The sequence below is a fragment of the Drosophila santomea genome, chromosome X (genome assembly GCF_016746245.2).
Source record: "Drosophila santomea strain STO CAGO 1482 chromosome X, Prin_Dsan_1.1, whole genome shotgun sequence".
Classification (NCBI taxonomy): domain Eukaryota; kingdom Metazoa; phylum Arthropoda; class Insecta; order Diptera; family Drosophilidae; genus Drosophila; species Drosophila santomea.
In genome coordinates, this window is record NC_053021.2 from 11,759,237 (window position 1) to 11,776,842 (window position 17,606).

The 17,606-nt window shown below is 50.8% G+C and overlaps 4 protein-coding genes and 1 long non-coding RNA gene across 6 annotated transcripts; 1 reads left to right on the top strand and 4 right to left on the bottom strand.

The window, feature by feature from the left end:
* Positions 1-146: 146 nt before the first annotated feature.
* On the bottom strand, positions 147-2,005 carry LOC120455090 (CCR4-NOT transcription complex subunit 9). The gene is made up of 5 exons (XM_039640963.2): positions 1,496-2,005; positions 1,061-1,435; positions 792-986; positions 637-728; positions 147-582 (listed from the first exon to the last, which is right to left on the bottom strand). The coding sequence occupies exons 1-5, from the start codon at positions 1,559-1,561 to the stop codon at positions 414-416; spliced, it is 897 nt and encodes a 298-aa protein (XP_039496897.1). The 5' UTR covers positions 1,562-2,005; the 3' UTR covers positions 147-413.
* A 393-nt stretch (positions 2,006-2,398) lies between these two features.
* Positions 2,399-14,193, top strand: LOC120455075 (supporter of activation of yellow protein). 2 transcript variants are annotated; one of them, XM_039640930.2, is made up of 12 exons: positions 2,399-3,138; positions 4,484-6,803; positions 6,869-7,976; positions 8,038-8,318; positions 9,878-9,978; positions 10,044-10,199; positions 10,258-10,707; positions 10,787-11,062; positions 11,117-11,414; positions 11,590-11,800; positions 11,859-12,047; positions 12,173-14,193. In XM_039640930.2, the coding sequence occupies exons 2-12, from the start codon at positions 4,515-4,517 to the stop codon at positions 12,820-12,822; spliced, it is 6,009 nt and encodes a 2,002-aa protein (XP_039496864.1). In that variant the 5' UTR covers positions 2,399-3,138; positions 4,484-4,514; the 3' UTR covers positions 12,823-14,193. The 2 variants fall into 2 exon arrangements, with proteins under 2 accessions (XP_039496864.1, XP_039496863.1); XM_039640929.2 differs by having other exon boundaries at positions 4,513-6,803.
* On the bottom strand, positions 8,549-9,280 carry LOC120455101. The gene is made up of 3 exons (XR_005616713.2): positions 9,042-9,280; positions 8,807-8,973; positions 8,549-8,721 (listed from the first exon to the last, which is right to left on the bottom strand). It is a non-coding gene; the product is annotated as an uncharacterized LOC120455101 (long non-coding RNA).
* Positions 14,143-15,001, bottom strand: LOC120455092 (pyridoxal phosphate phosphatase PHOSPHO2). The gene has a single exon (XM_039640965.2). The coding sequence runs from the start codon at positions 14,999-15,001 to the stop codon at positions 14,213-14,215; it is 789 nt and encodes a 262-aa protein (XP_039496899.1). The 3' UTR covers positions 14,143-14,212.
* LOC120455086 (dual specificity protein phosphatase MPK-4) lies at positions 15,001-17,601 on the bottom strand. The gene is made up of 5 exons (XM_039640959.2): positions 17,371-17,601; positions 17,178-17,309; positions 17,016-17,115; positions 16,273-16,955; positions 15,001-16,213 (listed from the first exon to the last, which is right to left on the bottom strand). Exons 1-5 carry the CDS (start codon positions 17,507-17,509, stop codon positions 16,110-16,112), a joined length of 1,158 nt encoding a protein of 385 aa, XP_039496893.1. The 5' UTR covers positions 17,510-17,601; the 3' UTR covers positions 15,001-16,109.
* Between the last annotated feature and the right edge of the window lie 5 nt (positions 17,602-17,606).

Here is a 17,606-nt window from a genome sequence, read left to right on the forward strand (position 1 = left end):
AGCACAAAAGTCTATGTAAATAGGGACAAATGAGATGCAGCTAAAGAGCCACAAAGTAAATACTTTATCTCTGGATTTATGGGTTTCTGGAGGATTAGTAATATCCATATAGCAACGTCTAGAAGAAACCAAGCACGCGCAGCATATCGTATCGTCTTCTTGAGGTTCTTTATTGGCTATCAGTGACAATCTTAGTATTAACATTATTTTATTTGTAGATATATGTTATATTACAGCTCTGCTTAAGTTAGACACAGGCAATCTCGTGCAAGCTTATGAAATATGTATATTCGGTCGAGCAGTTAACTAGCTAGCAGTGGTGATCACTGATCGATGGCGCTTGCAAGGACGCTTGAATGCCTAAGCAATACTCGGAAGTGCGCGGAAGTGGTTGGTGGTGGCGCTTCCACTTTCTAGGAGCCCAGCGGCGACATGCCGATCTGCTGCGGAGTGGCTCCGAGCTCCAGGTTCTTGAGCAGCATCTGCAGCCATTGCTTGGTGGACTTGTCGTCTTGCAGGCACAGCGCGAAGGTGCCGTCACGCAGCTGATCGGGCAAACACTGTCCCAGGGCCTTGCGAGCGCTAAAAAATCCAGGTTAAACTCTGGAGACAATTTACTCGTCCGCCAATACTTACCGCGTATTGTCCGAGAGTCGCAGATAGCAGCGCACCACATGCTTCAGTAGCCGGGCGCAGGGATCCTTCGATAGCTGGATGACCATTTTGCCCTGAAATCAAATTGACAAAGACCCTTAGTCAATGCGCAAGGCATTTGGGAAACGGACACTCACCAGAGTAATGGCCACGTGCGAAAATCGTTCGTAGGTCTGGCAGATGTACGACAGACCGGACTCATCGAGCAGTATCTTCTGGATGATGAAAGTGGCTACAGTCTTGCTCAGCTCCGATCCGCTGTCCATGATGCTAAGGCAGAGGGGCACGATCTCGGTGGTCAGCAAGAAGGTGATTACCTCCTGTTCGTCGGTCTGCCGAAAGCAGTAATGAAAAGAAAACAAATGCATTAAACACCAGGTGATCGCTGGCCGTGGGTTTCACCTACCTTGACCAGAGCTCCAATCACACCCAGACTGGTCAGGCGCAGGTACTCGAAGGGCCTGGTCTTGGACGTGGTCGATAGGAAGGGGTACAAGTACAGCGGTATCTGGGCCTGCAGGAAGGCCGTTCGCGTCTCCGGGTGCGAGGCGACGCACTGCAGCAGCGCCAGGGCGTTGCACACACGATTTGACTGGTGGGCCGTCAAAGTGGGCGGCGTTATTGAGGGGTATATGTTGACGATCTCCTGCAGCAGGGCGCATGCGGTCCCAAAGCTGTTCCACAGCATGGGGGCCAGGTCGGTCTCGCGCTTCTTGCTCAGCTCCAGCAGAGCGGTCTCCCGGGTGTCCGGATGGGCCAGTTCGTTAATCCACTGGTACACCTGGCGGGCGAAAAGGTAAAAGGTTAAGCTGCGAACTAGCACGTGGCCTAGCCGACCTACCTTCTCCTGCTCGGTTTGCTGCTGCTGCTGCTGAGGATTCATGAGCGGACTTGGTTGCGCACTCATCGCAAGGCTTGTTTTTCCGTGGGAGCTTGGAACTTTCGCCGGACGCTTGCAGTGAAGTCAACGGGAATCCGCTGAACGGAAACGGGGTCTGCGAAAAGGAAGAGGCGGAACTGGCGATTTGGAGTCGATTGCGGTTATCGATAATGTTGGGGGGCTATTCCTTTCGCATTGGTTAAAGTTTAAAAGGAACGAAAACAAGTGGCGACAAGCAGGATTATGTTGTGTGCCGAACAGTGTGGCCAGAGCCGCGGCCTGCGAAAATGCCACTGGAAAGTGGTAGAACGCTCAATTCGCGCGCACAGTGGAACGCAAGCGCACTATACGTTTTCCAGCTGCCATGTATGTATGTACATATATATATAATTTGAATTTCCAGGAAAACTTGCCGCCATATGAAAAAACAAATTTTGAATAAAGTTGAACACAACTGTTTACACAGGCTCCGTTGGTGCACTATGACAAAGCATAGGCTAGGTTTTGACAAACAAAGGCCTGCTAACTTTACAAGACAAATTATATTGTAAAGCTCTGAAATATGAAAGTGAGCGCGCGTTTGGTGAAGGCTTTTTTGACAGGTAAAGCTCCAAGCCTACCGATGACTACAGACGATAAGATGATATAACCATAACCCTGTATTGTTTCCATTGCAGTAATTTTAAATTACTTCTACTTCAAAGTTTTGCCATAAGTGCAATATTTTTTAAGTTGACACGCAATTAGCGGCAGCTAAGTGCATCGACTGGCTTGTGTCCCGGCTAGACACTGTAAAGTTTGTGGTATTTTTTAGCACATTTCCCGCCAGCCGGGTATCTAGTTGGCAGCCGTGAGACGGGCACACTGATTTTCATTTGTCGTGACGAGTACCTCGGAATCGAAAAGAAAAAAACATAAGCAGACAGGCGAAACAGAGCATTCCGTTCAATAATGAATGCATAAGAACGTTCGACGCGCGCCGAGAACCAGTCTGCGTATGAGTCGTGCGTGCGGCCAGCGTGTTGGATATTTTTTTTGAGGTTTGCGCTAGCTTCCAATGCACTCTCGTGTCGCCCTGCCTTCTGTACCATCGAATTTGAATCGTTAAAAGTGCGTGGAAAAGTGTACGAATCGAAACCAATACACGGAAAGTGGGACAACGGCGACCGAGAGCGCTCGTTGCGCTTGTCTCTGTTTCTGTGTCTGTGCCTGTGTCACTGCCTCTGTGTGCGAGTGTGTGTGTGTGTGTCGTTCTGTTGCTGTTGTGTGTGTGCGTGCGTGTGCACTGCCACTGTGTGCGTGCGAGCAGTGCCTACTGCGGCCGAGTCGAGTGCTGCCCGTGCTTCGAAATCGCATTGTATCGTATGGAAAAATGTGTTTTACTTCTCGCCCAACAACGCCGAACGCCTAAAAGGAAACACCGCGCCGCGCAGCAGCAGTCAAAGTGCATAGAAATATGAGCATGCCAATGCCATCAAAGGCAAACGCAACAGCAAACGCAAAAGCAAATCCAAATCGCGAATTGTGCACGCAAATCAAAAGCAGGCGCTCTTCCACTCCACCATCTTCTTTTGTCTGACTCTGAGCGACGACTTTGCCGCATGGTGAGTTTGCCGATTGGTTGCTGCTGCTGCTTCTCTTTCTTCTTCTTCTTTGCCCCGTTCGTTATTGTTGTTGTTGGTGTTAGTATTGGTATTAGTGGTGGTGTTGGGTCAGGGCTTTGACGGCGGCGTCGTTGTTGCTAATTTTGTTGCCAGTGCATTGGCTTTCGATATTGCGCTCTAAAATCGTGCCCACAATAATAATAATCGTAGTGCAGATAGATAGATGGTTGCATTTGGCCAGTGGAAGTGTAAGCATACATATACGCAGGCCAGGCCAACCAACCCGTGCCTGTGTGTGTGTGCGTTTCGTGCTCTTGCCTATGTGTGTGTGAGCCCGAGCGTTTGTGCGAGAGTGTGGATTTTCTCCATGCAGCGGCATCGCCTGCTGTGGTGGATTCGCCAGCTAGTGTGGTGAATTGGTGTCAGTGTTGCCAGCACACACCAGTAACAGGCCATTATTCGTGGCGGCGCGGCTTTCTCAGTATTTGCCTATTCTGCTGCTTCGCTGCGCTCCTCTGCGCTCTCCGCCATACCCATTCCGCTTCATCCTCATCTTCCTCCTGCCTTTTTCGTTCTCCCCCAGTCGACAGCTGTGTGCGCATGTTTGCAGCGCTTATTATTTATTAAGTGTTGTTGTTGCGTTCGCTGTTGTTTTTGTTGTGTTTATTCCGCACCAAGTTTTTCGCGGCAATTTCAAGCGATAGTTTTTCAGCGACCGAAAATCGGATTGCATTTTTTTTCCGGAATCCGTCTGCTGACTGCCGTAATCTGCGCGTCCTTCGGTGTAATAATTTGGACATGTGCTAAAATTAGATCCTAACTCTGCCCAGCTTTCATTCAATTTTCTTCTTTCATTGGGCTCCAATAAGTGTGTATATGTGTATGAGTGTGTGTTTAAACTAGTGTGCTTGTAATTGTGTGTGTCTGCAGGTCGTTCCCCTTTTCAAATTGTCTCTTAGTGTAAACAAAATCCGTCCCTTGGGGCGGCAATTGTACGCATTAGATGCTATTCTGGAGGATTTATTTCACTAGGATTCGATGACAGATGTCGTCTGTGTGCGTCCAGTTTTGCAATTGGATATCCCATCTTTTCCAGAGATCAGTTAATATATTGTACTACTCTGCCAAAAAATTATCACTTCAATTGTTTTTATATAATTGTTTTTACATGCAAGGTGATGGAAGGAAATTTGTATGGAATTCCCACGAGAGCTAAGGAATTCCAAATTTTGTTGCTTTTCATTTGTATTTTGCTTAGAAGTAGGTGTTGATAGCCCATTATCCCGAAGCATATCGACTGCTGTAATTCAACTTTATCTAAAGGGCCGTCCACTTCTTTTTGCAGGCTGGCGGCCACTGGACAATCGAATTTAGCAATGAATGATTTACGTCAGCAGCAGATGGTAGCAGCGACATCGTCATCAGGATCGGAATCGGGAACAGCGGTAGAATCGGCAGCCGCCACGTCCACAGCAGGACCAGCCGGAGTAGCAGGTAGCACCCAGTCGAACTGTAGCGCCAATAGCAACGCCAAGTCAGTGGCAGCGAGCAGCACGAGCGAGGAGGAGCAGCGAGTTAGCTCCACGTCGTCACCAGCCCAGCGGGATCAGCAGCTGAATGCGGATCGGGAGCGGGAACAGGACCCAGAGCCACAGCAGCAGCGGGAGGAGGCACTGCAGCACCAGCATAATCAGCCCGGCCATATAACCAGCACCACAGCGTCGCCTCCGCCGACGCTGCCACCGCCGACGACGCCGTGCGACGATGCCCCAAGCACAACTGGAGCATCTGCATCGGCCAGCTCAGCATCCGGAGAAGCACCACCAGCAGCGGAAGCAGCAGGTGGAGCGATGGCTGCTACGGCGCTTGAAGTAGAGAGCGAGGAGCGGGATGGACATAAGATCATCCTGAAGCTCTCCAAGCACGTCAACCCCAACTCAAACGCAAATGAATCTCAGCCGAGCGGCGATGAGAGGCGGGTGGAGCCCCTGCGCATCCAGCTGCCCTGCGGCGGAGCCGAAGGAGGCTTGGTGGCGAAGCCGCAAGATGCCTTCGACGCGGACGCCTCTTCCTGCTCATCATCGTGCGCCGAGGACGAGGTAGCTACCACACTCGGCCAACAACTACGGAACACCCCGCACATTGTGCCAAAGCTGACCATCCGCGCCGCGAACGAGAGGCGCGTGGGCAGCGTGGTGCCCAAGCTGACCATCAAGTTGCCTGAGAACCCGGCTGCTTCCGGCTCCAACTCCAACTCTGGTTCGTGCTCATCAGCTGTGAGTGGCGCCCAGTCAGCTATGCCCGCCAAGAACGATGCTCACCTGTCCAGCCTCTCGCCAGCATCCGCTTCGTCTTCATCTGCCTCGTCCTCCTCTTCATCGTCGTCATCGTCCTCTCTGGCGGAGATGCAGACGGTGCCCAAGCTGATGATCAAAACAACGCTAGCCGGGAGTAGCTGCATCAGCAGCAGTGAGGAGCTTCCGCACCAGCAGCAGCAGATACCAAAGTTAACAATCAAGACAGGTGGCGGCGGTCAGGAGCACGTGCACACGGTCATAATGACGCACGACCTAAACAACGCCCAGAGCATCCCCAAACTCACCATCAAAACCAAATCCATAGAGGTGCTTGATGACGAACCGGCGGCCAAGCTGGAGCAGCAGTTGCAGCCGCTGCCCAAGCTGACCATCAAGAACTTATGCTCACCAAAGCACAAGGTGCGTGCGGTGCTCGAGGAGAAGCCACCAACGGCGGCCTCCAAGTTGGCTATTCCAAAACCTACGCCCAATCCCACGCCGGCTCCCATGACGAATGGTGGCGAGTCGAACAGCAGTAGTCAAGAGTTCTGCGGCTTCTCCGATCCGGACGCAGATATGGCAGCGGCAGCTTCCGACGAGGCTCGCCGCAATTCGGACGACATGGTGATCGACGATTCGCTCTCCAAGGAACACGATCCCAAGATCTTTCACAATCTACCGCCTATGCCCGCCAGCAACGGCATAGCCAGCGGTGGGAGCAAGGCCAGTAAGGCCGGCAAGCCTGCCCAGTCCCAGCACAACGTTGTGGACATGGTGGACCTGACCTCGTCACCGTCTCCGGGCTCTTCGCCAACTCATGTGCCTAACAACTTCACTGGGCGCATTTCGCCGAAAGGGTTGCTTCTCGATTGTCTGCGGATTCAAAATGCGATCGGCTGTTATGTGAACGAGGAGGCTGACAGTCGCGTTAGGGCCGCTGCGTCGCCCAATTCGAACATATTGCTCAGCCAGCTAACAGCGCCGGCTAAAAGCTTCACCACGACCACGCCTAAAAGCAAATCCAGCAAGTATCCTCAGCTAACGGAGCGCCTGATGGCGAATGGAAGTGGTAGCGGTGGAGGATCTGTTGTTCCTGCAGAAGACGAAGCAGTTGTAGGTCCGTTGCCCCCCGCGAATTCCGCCCAATCTATAATCGAGTCCATTGAAATCCTGGACACGCCTGATGGCAGCCCCAGGGTAAACTACATGGACGAGGATCCTCCCCCGATGCTCAATAAACATCTGCAAACAATTCACAAGCTTGCAATGGATCTCGGAGAGGAACAGCGTATGGACACCCAAGACAACAACAACGAGAACCACTTGAAGCGCACTATCAGCGAGGGAAACGAATCTCCCAACAGTAGAGTACGTTGTACCTAATTCATTCATAGCAAAATGTACGTTAACAGCAGTATTTCTTCTTTTCGCAGAACCCTCCCAGCAAACAGAGACGTCTGGACAACGACGAGAACGATCAGCAGACGCAGAATTGCCACGATCCCGCCAGAAAATGCAGTGAATCGCTGCAGGCGCTGCCGCCGTCACATCGCTCGCGCAAGCAGAAGCACGAGCGGATCCTAAACACGGATCTGGAGGGCTCCCTCTTTCCACCCACCCAACAGCAGGCGATTTCAACGCCGGATCAAAATGGAGCCTTGTCTTCGGAGGTCGAAACCGAGGAGGCTAAGGCTCAAGATCCGCTGGAACCGGCTACCCCTCAGCTCCCGCCGGTAGCTACGCCGGCAGGAACGGGCAAGAAGCGGGGGCGTCCGAAGCGTATCCAAAACCAGAACACAGCAGAGGGAGGAGTCACTGCCGCAGTTACTCCCAAACCCGGGACTCCACAGGAGGAGGCCACTAGCGCTGTCAAGTCGCGGCGTGTGCAACTGCTGCGCAAGCGACTGGCCATCGATATGGTGAGCGTGGGCCAGGAGCAGACGGACATGGCAGCGAAGGCTTCGCCAGTCGGCGAGCCAAATGCAAGGGTTGACGACGATCTTGCCGGCGCTCTGGAAACTCCAAAGAGTCGCGACCATCGACCGCTGAGAGCCACGCGACGCACCACGACTAACACTCCCAGCACAAACACCAACCTGCAGCCCACGCCCAAGTCCACAAGGAAGCGCCAGAGCAAGGCCAGTGTCCAACAAACCCAATTGCCACCGCCGACGATGGCTCAGTTCGGTAGTGCGGAGGCCGAGTCCAATAACAATAACAGCAGCATATCCTTTGCCCTGACCGCGCAGATCGACCTCACCATGTGCTCGTCCAGTTCGTCGACCTCCTCCGGCGCTGCCGCCAACCAGCAGGTGATCGGTGGGAGTGGCAGCAGCTCGATGCTACCTCCGACGACCATTCTGTCTTCATCGGACCCGCTGCCCGATGTCATCTTCCAGCCAAATGACTTCTCTTCTATTATGGCAACCCAGCAACTGCGCTCACCGCGCCCCTCAAGCATCAGCGGTGGCAGTGCCGGAGGTAGCCAGCCAGATTCTCACGATGAGGACAACTACAACAGCGCGCTGGACAACTCCGGAGGTAAGGACATTTTCGTAAATCCTTTGCACACTTAAGTAAGCACATGCAATTCTTCTTTCAGACGAAACTACGTTGCCGATGCTTTCAATAGTGACTCCCACGCGGGGACGTGGTCGTGGCCGGGGATCCAGGGGCGGCCGTGGCAGAGGCAATTCATCGGTGGATCGAGCTGCCAGCGCCGGAGGCACAGCCTCCACAACGCCTGCCACGCAACCTAGGGCGCCGCGGATGAGCCGAGGAGCTAGCGCTGTTGCAAAGGCCATCGCCATGAATCGACCAAGATGCGTGGGCGGCCTCAAGCATCAGCCCGATCCCGAGAGACTTAAAGGCTTATTCAGTCCGGTAAGTGGTCTTCTTTTATGCTTAGACACGAAATGCCAGTTACTACTATAAACAGTGTTATAATTAGTCAGCTCAATTACTGATGTATCTTCGTATATCTTTAAAAATGAAGCTGTAAATGAAGTTTAGCCATTTGAGTGCTTCGATTTAGGGATTTTCTTTCAAGTTCTATTTAAACTATTTTTTAAAAAAGAAAAAGCTTATTAAAGATCGTATTTCATATATATTCTACTTATATATATTTATAATTGCAACATATTTAGTTAAGTTAATGTATTGAATTAGGACTGGTTCCACCTGTTTTGAAAACTGCACATTCCACACTTCTTCCCTCATAAACGAGTATCGGAAAGCGGCTCGTTGAGAAGTGGCGAGAAGTTTTAGAAGAACCGCGACTCGTCAGCTGAAATAAAAATATAACAATTGCGCTAGCTTCTGGCACGGGATAATACATTTGCTGATCCTTGAATTGAAAGCAAACGACTTACCTTCTGAAAAGATATAGATTTCATGTTTGAACTAACGAGACCATTTTGCAATGGCTGGTTGCGAGCGGAGGGAACGAGTGATGGATGGTGCGGCTAGAGTTCTCGTTAGTTGTCGTAGTCACGGATATGGGGCATCGTGTTGAAGATGGTCAGTACAGTTGAAGCTTCTACCGGGATTTACAATTTGCATTACATTGCCCTCTTGTTTATGTTTCGTTACGTAAATCTTGCTCACCTATCCAACTGACACACACACACACACTGAGGGCTAACGTGTCGTAATTAAAAACAAAGGCGCGCGCTATGTCGCGAATTCATTGCCAACGGTCCAGTGTAAGTGCAAAGCTAGGAACAACAACAAAACCAAGCGAGCCGCTGCTGCAGTAGTAAATGGGGGGCGGGTGGTGTACCGGTTAGGTGGATGGGGGAGCGGCGAAGGAAGCAGCTGCGAACTGAGCAGCGCAGCCGCTGTGATTGTTGTTGGCTTCACCTGCGATTTTAATCAGCTGAAGTTTTTGTTTGGCTCTCGCCAATTGCACGTGTGTGTTTGTGTGTGTATGTGTGTGTGCGTAAATGAGCTGGCGGTAGTCCACCTTCACCACACCTGCTGCTGCAGTCGCTCTCACTCGCGATTGCTCTCTTACCCTCTCTCTCTCTTTGCGAAGCTTTACATGTGGCCTTCGCCGAGAGCTGGCAACTCCGCTCGCCGTTTTCGCTGCTGCACGTTTAAACATGTGCAAAGAGCAATGGCTTCCAAAACTTGCAAGGATAAATAATTATGCGCACAAATGTACATATGTATGTATGCATGTTGAGCAATTACCCAGTATTTACAAATGGTCAGTTGTTCTTCCGTATAGTTTTCCCACTTCTGCAATGGTTAGGTTAAATGGTAGGTTAAATTTAAGTTGAGGTAATACTGGTATAAGAATATCTAACTAGACTTGACTTTCTGGTCGAATTATCGTAGCGAGTTAAAGACTTGCAATGTATTTTATACATATATGTATATAATGTTGAAATGGTAATTGAATTCGCCATTCCTAATTTCCTATCGCCCTAATTCTTTAGTCGCCGCAAGTGTTTGAGGAGGACACGCGTATGAGCGCGGATCTTAGCAACAGCAATCAGTCGATGGCCAGCCTGATGGAACCCCCGCTAACGCCGCAGAAGTGAGTTTACCAAGTGGTCATGTCCACTGGATTGTAATTAACAAATTCTTTCTTTTCGTGTGCAGGCAACCCGACTTTCTCAATAACGAGGAGTCACAGTCGTCTATGGTGAGCAATGTGAGCATGATCGACTCCAACCAGGGTCAGTCCGTCGACGCGATTCTGGGCTCTGCTCTAAAACGTCCAAAGAAGAAGAAGATGGAAATTTGCGTGGCCGAAGAGTAAGTTCATTGTACCAAACTCATTGGATAGCAGGTCTAAGTTTTCATTGTATTGCAGCACCGACTACAACGCGTCCAGCATCGCCGAGTACGACTGGCCACCGCCCAAAGGTTGCTGCCCCTCGAAGAATCGCGACACCTTTATGATCCAAGAGCAAGTGGCGCTCTATCTGGGCATCACCAGCTTTAAGCGCAAGTACCCGGATCTGCCACGCCGCGCGGTTGACATGGAGGAGCGCAATTGGCTTCAGGAGAAGGGGCTGGTCAGCGAGAAGTTGTGCGACCTGGGCATCACCGCGGTGTGGGCCTCCGACATATTGGACATCATGTACGCGGACTTCTACGACAAGTACGAAGAGTACAAGGAGTATATACGTCAGAAGCATTTGCGCGAAATCGAAGCTAAGCAGAAAGCCCTAGGACTGACAGTCGGCGCCGGACGAGGTCTGCAGGCGCGCGACCGCGCCATGCTTTCGGCCAGCAAGTGGAACGTTTACTTCAACAAGACGTGAGTTACAGTGTTAGCAGTGCTTTGGTTAATGAACCACTTTTTAATGTCATACCTCATGCTACCCTCTCCTATTTAGCCGTAAGGATGAGCGCCTGTCCTGCCTGGACCTGCAGACCTTCACGATGAATCAGCCGCAGAAAAGGACCGCGCCGACCTGTACCCGCCTAGAACGCTCCATTGCGCATTTGGTACGGGCAGTGGCTGAAGCGGCGAATATACCAGCACCGCCTACTCTCCTGCCGCCACGCGTCTACGACGAGGCCTTCCGCCACTCAGACTACGCTTATCCACTCACTGTGGTGCCGGACCAGTTCTCGTTGGGCTACCGCCAGTTCGAGCCCGCCGAACTCCGGTAAGACGCAGTATGTCTATTGTTTCCAACGTTCCTAACATTTCTTTTTTACAGAGCCTATCCTCTGGACACGGCGCTGGACAAGCCGTCGACCGATCTAATGGAACAGCTGTTACAAGGCAAATCCGAAGCTGTAGACAGCGAAGAAATCAAAACGTCCGCCTCGGCCACCAAGGATCTGGAGCAAGAGCAGTCCGCAATCAAATCTGAATCGGTGACGGCGCCGGTTCGACGCAGCAGAAGGTCGACCCGCCAGCATACAGACAAGGTTCGCACAGCAAGCAGCTCCAGCACGTCCTCCGCTCAATCGGTCTCATCCGCGTCCAGCGGCAACGGAAGCAGCAGTGATACGGTAAGTTATGCAGCTAACTTAGGGTTCGGATAGAAGATAATGGATCTGTTCATTTGGTTTGATAAAATAAAAGAAATTTAGTTATTTTAAACCAGTTTTGGGGCACTGGTGCAGAATCGTTAATAAGCAATGGTCTACAGTTAAAATAATCGCTTTTAATTCTTATGCATTTCAGGATAGCGGCGATGAAAGCGATTTCAGCAGCAGCTCGAGCTGTAGCAGTTCGACGGGTGCCTCAAGTGGAGCAGGCAGCGAGGACGAGGATGGAAATGAGTTTTCATCGTCGACCAGGCTGTCCAACTGCGGCGTCTGTCTGCGCAGTCAGCACCGCAATGCTAGGGACATGCCGGAAGCCTTTATCCGTTGTTACACATGCCGAAAGCGCGGTAAGTAGTCCCCCATCCTTTGCTCCTTTTCAATCCTAATATCTGCGCCTTCTTACAGTCCATCCCAGCTGCATCGATATGCCCCAGCGCATGGTGGGTCGCGTGAGAAACTACAACTGGCAGTGCGCCGGGTGCAAGTGCTGCATTAAGTGCCGTAGCAGTCAACGTCCGGGAAAGATGCTCTATTGCGAGCAGTGCGACCGAGGCTACCACATCTACTGCTTGGGCCTCAGGACAGTTCCAGATGGTAAGTACTTGGCTCAACTTAACAACAATTTGCAGTGTTAAATACTATGTTATGTTTAACTGTTTGATTTGAATGGTTTGAAAAATGCAGACTACAAGACAACATCACTCTTACAAAAATTACAGGTCGCTGGAGCTGTGAGCGTTGCTGTGTGTGCATGCGATGCGGGGCCACCAAGCCGGAAGGTCTGCCTCAGGTGGCCGCCGTGTCCCAGGCGTCCGGAGGACCGTCGCCCAACGGGGACCGCTCAAAGGCGGCGCGCAATAAGCGCTTAAAATGGGTCCACGAGTACCGCATCGATCACGTGACAAAGGTACGGGAGCACGCCGCCATGTTCTGTGTACCATGTGCGCGAACCAAGCCCGCCAAGCGGCAGTCGACGGGTGCGGCCGGGACGGCTACGGTCCCTCCTGTTTTGGAAACCACGTCCACGAGAACGGATGACAGTCCGATGCCAAGTCCCGGCCTGACAACCAACGGAGGACGCTCCCTTTCGCCAACGGCGGCACTGAGTCCAAAGGCAGCTGTGCCCGTGACATCGTTGGCGCCCGTTCTTGAAGCGACGGCGGTGGCCACAAACATTGCCGGAACGATAGGCAGAAGGCAGGCGGCGAATGCGGTCAATATCACAACGATGCAGTGCAGCACCAGCTTCAGCGGGAACGGGGTCCCAGAGGACGCGGCGACTGTCACTGCAACGAGCACGGCCACGGCGGCAGCAGGAGCACCCACTGCCACTCCAATAGGCATAGCTCCTCCGCCTGTTGTTGCCTGAGTGGGGGTCATACGTTATTGTGCCAAGCGCACTCTAACGGACTTATAGTAAGCGCCGGACGCGCCGCCCTCTACCAAGCCTCCAAACTGGTCGTAACCACAGTCCACAGACCGCAGCCCACAGACCACAGCCGCCATCCCAAAAACACACAGATGCATAGTATTAATGAATGCGACAAGGGGAGTGGATTAAGAATGGAGAGAATATTTAAGAATTTTTTTTTACTATGATTATTCTTTATTGTCAGTACATTGTATTGATTGTTTTTTACATATATATATATATATATGAATATTCCTATTATAGTTATGTTACTTAACTTTGCTAATGTTAACAACCAAACCACATAAACACACACATGACACGCACCCCAAACACCAAGTAGACCACGTTATGCTTAAGTCTTTTTTAACGCCTAAGTTGAATAGCCTAGCACTAAGTCACAACTTCATTTGTTTCTAGTGAATTCATTTGACGCATTTTAGTTCAATTGCGCAAACGCCCAATTGCCCACGCGTTTTTAACGAAAGATAGAGTGCTGTCCTGGCAGTGCGGCCTTGTTTGTATTCCCGTGTCCTTGGAGGCTTGGTCCACGTGCTGGGCCTTGTCCATGTCTGTAGGGCTAGCTGTTTCGTGTTATTGTTTACTTTTGAATCGAAATAGTGTCTATTTCTCAGCCTCCAAGTCTACGCCACCGTGCACCTGTGCATCTGTATCTTCTATATACATAATTCTGATTTTAACTGTCTTACGCGCCGAATTTTTTGAACATGTATATGTGTGTATTTATAAGAACCACAGCCCTGTAGCCCATGTAAGTAGTTAAGCACAGCCTAAGTAGTGTCTTCATGTGCGGTAGCTGCTTGTTTTTTTTTCGTTTAGTTTCGGTAGATTCGTAAGCGGAGGAGGAACCTGGTTCGCTCGAGAATCGGGGAGCCAGGTTCCACTCTGTAATCGTATGGCTAAGAATGTATTATAAATGTAATTTATGCTAACACATAACCCAACAATCGGAACCACACACCACACACACAAATATATATATAATTATATATACTAGCTGTAACGTATAAGATGAAAGCACAAGAACAGATACAGATGTGGCTAGCGAGGATTAGGAGGAAGAACCATGTGTGAAATAATGTTAGGCAACAGTTCTAATACCGCCGCAGAATAGGTAGCTCTAAGTTTTCGGTCTACTTAAGATGAAGTGGATCTACACACGGGCCCAGCTACAGACGCTGAAGAGACCTCGGTAATCCACTTTCTACGGAAAGTAAAGCTTAAGTCCTTCATATTAAGTGAAATTATTCTTATGTATACATACTAAAAGATTTATTTTTAAGTCGAATAAAACAGCAGCATTAATAACCTGGCCTTACCACAAACTCTACGCCACGATTTTGGGCATCAGGAGCTCTTCCAGCTCGTGGCCGTCGCGCCATGTGAGCACGGAGCAGGCCAGTTCCTGGCCGTGGGCGGCTATCTTTCCGTGCAGTTCGTATCCGCGCCGGATGCAGGCCACGTCCTTTTCCCGCAACTGCTTCATAGCGCACAGATCGTTGCAACTATCGCCCACATAGATCACGCGCTCGTACCGTCCACTGCACGTGAGCTCCTCCAGCACGGACCCCTTGCACAAGTTAAAGGGACAGAGATCACAGTCACCCTGCTCCTGGTAGGGCAGCACCAGCACCGCGCCGCTCGCTTGGACGCAGGCGGGATTGGTGAACACGCCGCCGGCAAAGAGGCACTCAATGTCGTACGCCTGCAGCCACTCGTCAATGAAGAAGGAGTTTGCGTCACTCACGATGCACAGTTCGACCTCGGGGATTCTGGCCAACCGGCGCACCACTCGCAGCATTCCAGGCACGGCTCTCAGGCTGCGCACACGCATTGCCACCGTCGCGAAGTTGACCTTGTGCTCGCCATGCAGTAGCTGCAACACTCGGCTTATGAAGTTCAGCCAGCCGCACTTGGGGATCAGATCCTGCATCTCCTTGCGTTGCCTGGTAGGCAGCAGCTGGCTCACCGCCAAATATGAGTCCTGCTCCACGATGGTCCTGTCGAAGTCGATGGCGACTAGGGTGCGAGGTCCAGACTGGCTTGATTCGCTCAGACCGCGTCTAAAGGCCGGAAGGCAGCGACTCAACCGGAAACATCTCGAAATTGCAAACATTTTGGTGTGGAAAACAAACAATTTGACTTTAATATCAATACACACTCATTTACATACAGTAGATATGGTTCAACAAAGCACATCAATATCGATAAGGTAGCGCCAATATCCTAAGGTGCACGGAGTCCCATGGAAGCTAGGATCTTAGTGCCCTCGACCATGCCAGACATGCCAGTCCGTTTGGCTGACAAACTTGTGATTATAATATATTAAATATGTGTATGTATATCGCATAAATTTAGATATTGTCATTGAAAAATGTTGTTTCGTTTTCCGTTGCGTAAAATATTTTCCAAAAAGGTTCAAATATCTAAAATACATTTATAGTTTGTGTGTTGGTAACATGCAAAAAGCTATGCAAATGCATATGGAACAGCAAAGATCGATACTTGTATTAATGGCTTTCAACAAATATGGGTGCACTATATCGCACGTACGTGTATAATTAATTACATTGGCGAATTCATTTGCTAACTATATAAAATGAAACAATATACCATATACTATATACCATAACGCCAGCTAGGTGACTTCTACTGAAACAACCAACGTATCTTTCAGCTTTGGTTTCACAGATTAATGTGGCATTGCCATTTGGAAGAAACGAGTTCTCTGTGATTATTTCATATTCTTAAGAAAAGTGAATATTTGCTGACCAAATGGAATCCGAAGTTAGTTTGTAGTTTGTGATTAAATTACGTTTGCTTCGCGTGGAAGTTTTGATATTGTAAACCTGGCAACAGTTTATATCCGATCCGAGATCGGTTCCCAAGAGGGAATTACTAAGCAGTTATATGCGTTTAAAAAATCTCAGCTTGGTGGCGATATTCAGCACGATATTCGACCAAAGGGACAATTAAATTATGTTGCTATAGAGAGTTTAAATCACAAATTATTCAATAGTCTATAGCAACACACTTTAAGCTTATATGGGCTATCAATGTTGTCCAGTGTGATTGGATACTTCCTTCCAGGGACCAACACTTATCAATTCAAGCCTCCTTCGACTTCTCTTTAGGTGGGCGATTGCCGATCGGTGCCAGCCGTCAAGGGACTCCAAATGTCCTGCCTCTGATGCTGTCTCGCTCTTTTTTACGCACGCTGCACCCTAAACTGTGGTCTGCACGTTCTGCACGGCCTTCGAGAGCTCTACCTTGGAAGGTATCAGATAAAAAGCAGGCGTCATCGTCTCCCCGCACGGGCACTTGCAGGCTGCAACAAATAGAGGAATGAGTGTGGGGATTATCGACTGGTGGAGCACTAAAACCAACCGTTGATCCAGCTAAAGTTTCCCAGCTTCTGCTCACACTTCGGGCAGTATAAGCGGCCCTGGGTGTTCAGCATGATGCGGTGCATCCAGGCGATGGGCTCCACAAAGAGTATGCTGCGGCAATAATTTGGCGTGCTTTCGTGACCGGGTGAACCGAGTGACGACTGGCGGATGCGCTCAGACAGCTGCTCCAGCATGCGAGCACCACTGGGGTTCTCGGCCTGATCCTGTGACTGACCCTGCAGCTTTGCTCCAGCTACTTCTTCTTTCTCCTTGGGAACCACCTCCTGCGACGGCCTGTCCCGCGGCTTGTGCTCCAGTACATGCGACTTGGACGCGAGGACGCGGCGACAACGACGACACCGAAAAACTATGGGCTCTGGGTTCTCGCGCGTGATATCCGGATCCGGACGGACCACGCTGTGAAAGTTTTGCGGCAGGATCTTGGCCTTGCGCATCTGTTCGCCAGCCAAACGCAGGCGGTGGATCTTGTAGCGTTGGCAGTTGGGGTCGATCTTGCAGCCCATGCGCCGGAAGAGTTTTAGCTGGCTGACAAAGCCAGCATTTGGCTGGACGAAACGGCGTTTGGCCTTGACCAGCTCGTAGGCGGGCAGGAAGTCCAGATTGTGGCGCTTCATCATGTAAGCGATCACAGTGGAAGAGCTGCGACTGACGCCGAAGTAGCTGTTAAGGGCACAAAGAGTCAGAGGCCAAATCGTGGGTTAGTCTATCTCAGATGCTCACCAGTGGACAAGGACATTGCCCTGCTGGGCCAAGGCTGTGCTGATGAAATCCACGCAGCCCTCCAGATGCTGTAGAATATCCTCGCGCGGCATGTCGGCAACTGAAACAAGGTTTAAGCGGAGCTGTAAGCACACTCTCGGAGCTACTGGTCTGTGTGCTTACTCTGAATATATTTGGTGGTCAGGAAGCTGGCCTCCAGAATGTGCTGCGGCAGTGGCACCGAGTCCAGCGTGAGGATGTGGGTGATCTTGAAGGAGCGCAGCGTCTCCATGTGCGTGGCCGCGGTCAGGTTGCCTGGTGGTGCAGAAAGGGTTGAAAAATCTATCAATCACGAGGACTAGGTCTAAATGCTTACCTAGAAACAGGCCCGTGTCCACCTCGTCGATGCTCACGGGTCCGCCGTCGAAGTCCTCGCGCGTTAGGACGCCAGAGTCCTGGGGCTTGCCGCTCCCCGCGGAGCAAGAAGGCCTCGCCTGCGGGTGGGACTGCTCCATGGCCAGGCAACAGATACCAGCTGGAGGCAAAGGAAGAAGAAGAAAATGAACAGGACCTAGCGTGGAAGTGCTAGTGTGGCCGCAGCATCGCAGGGTG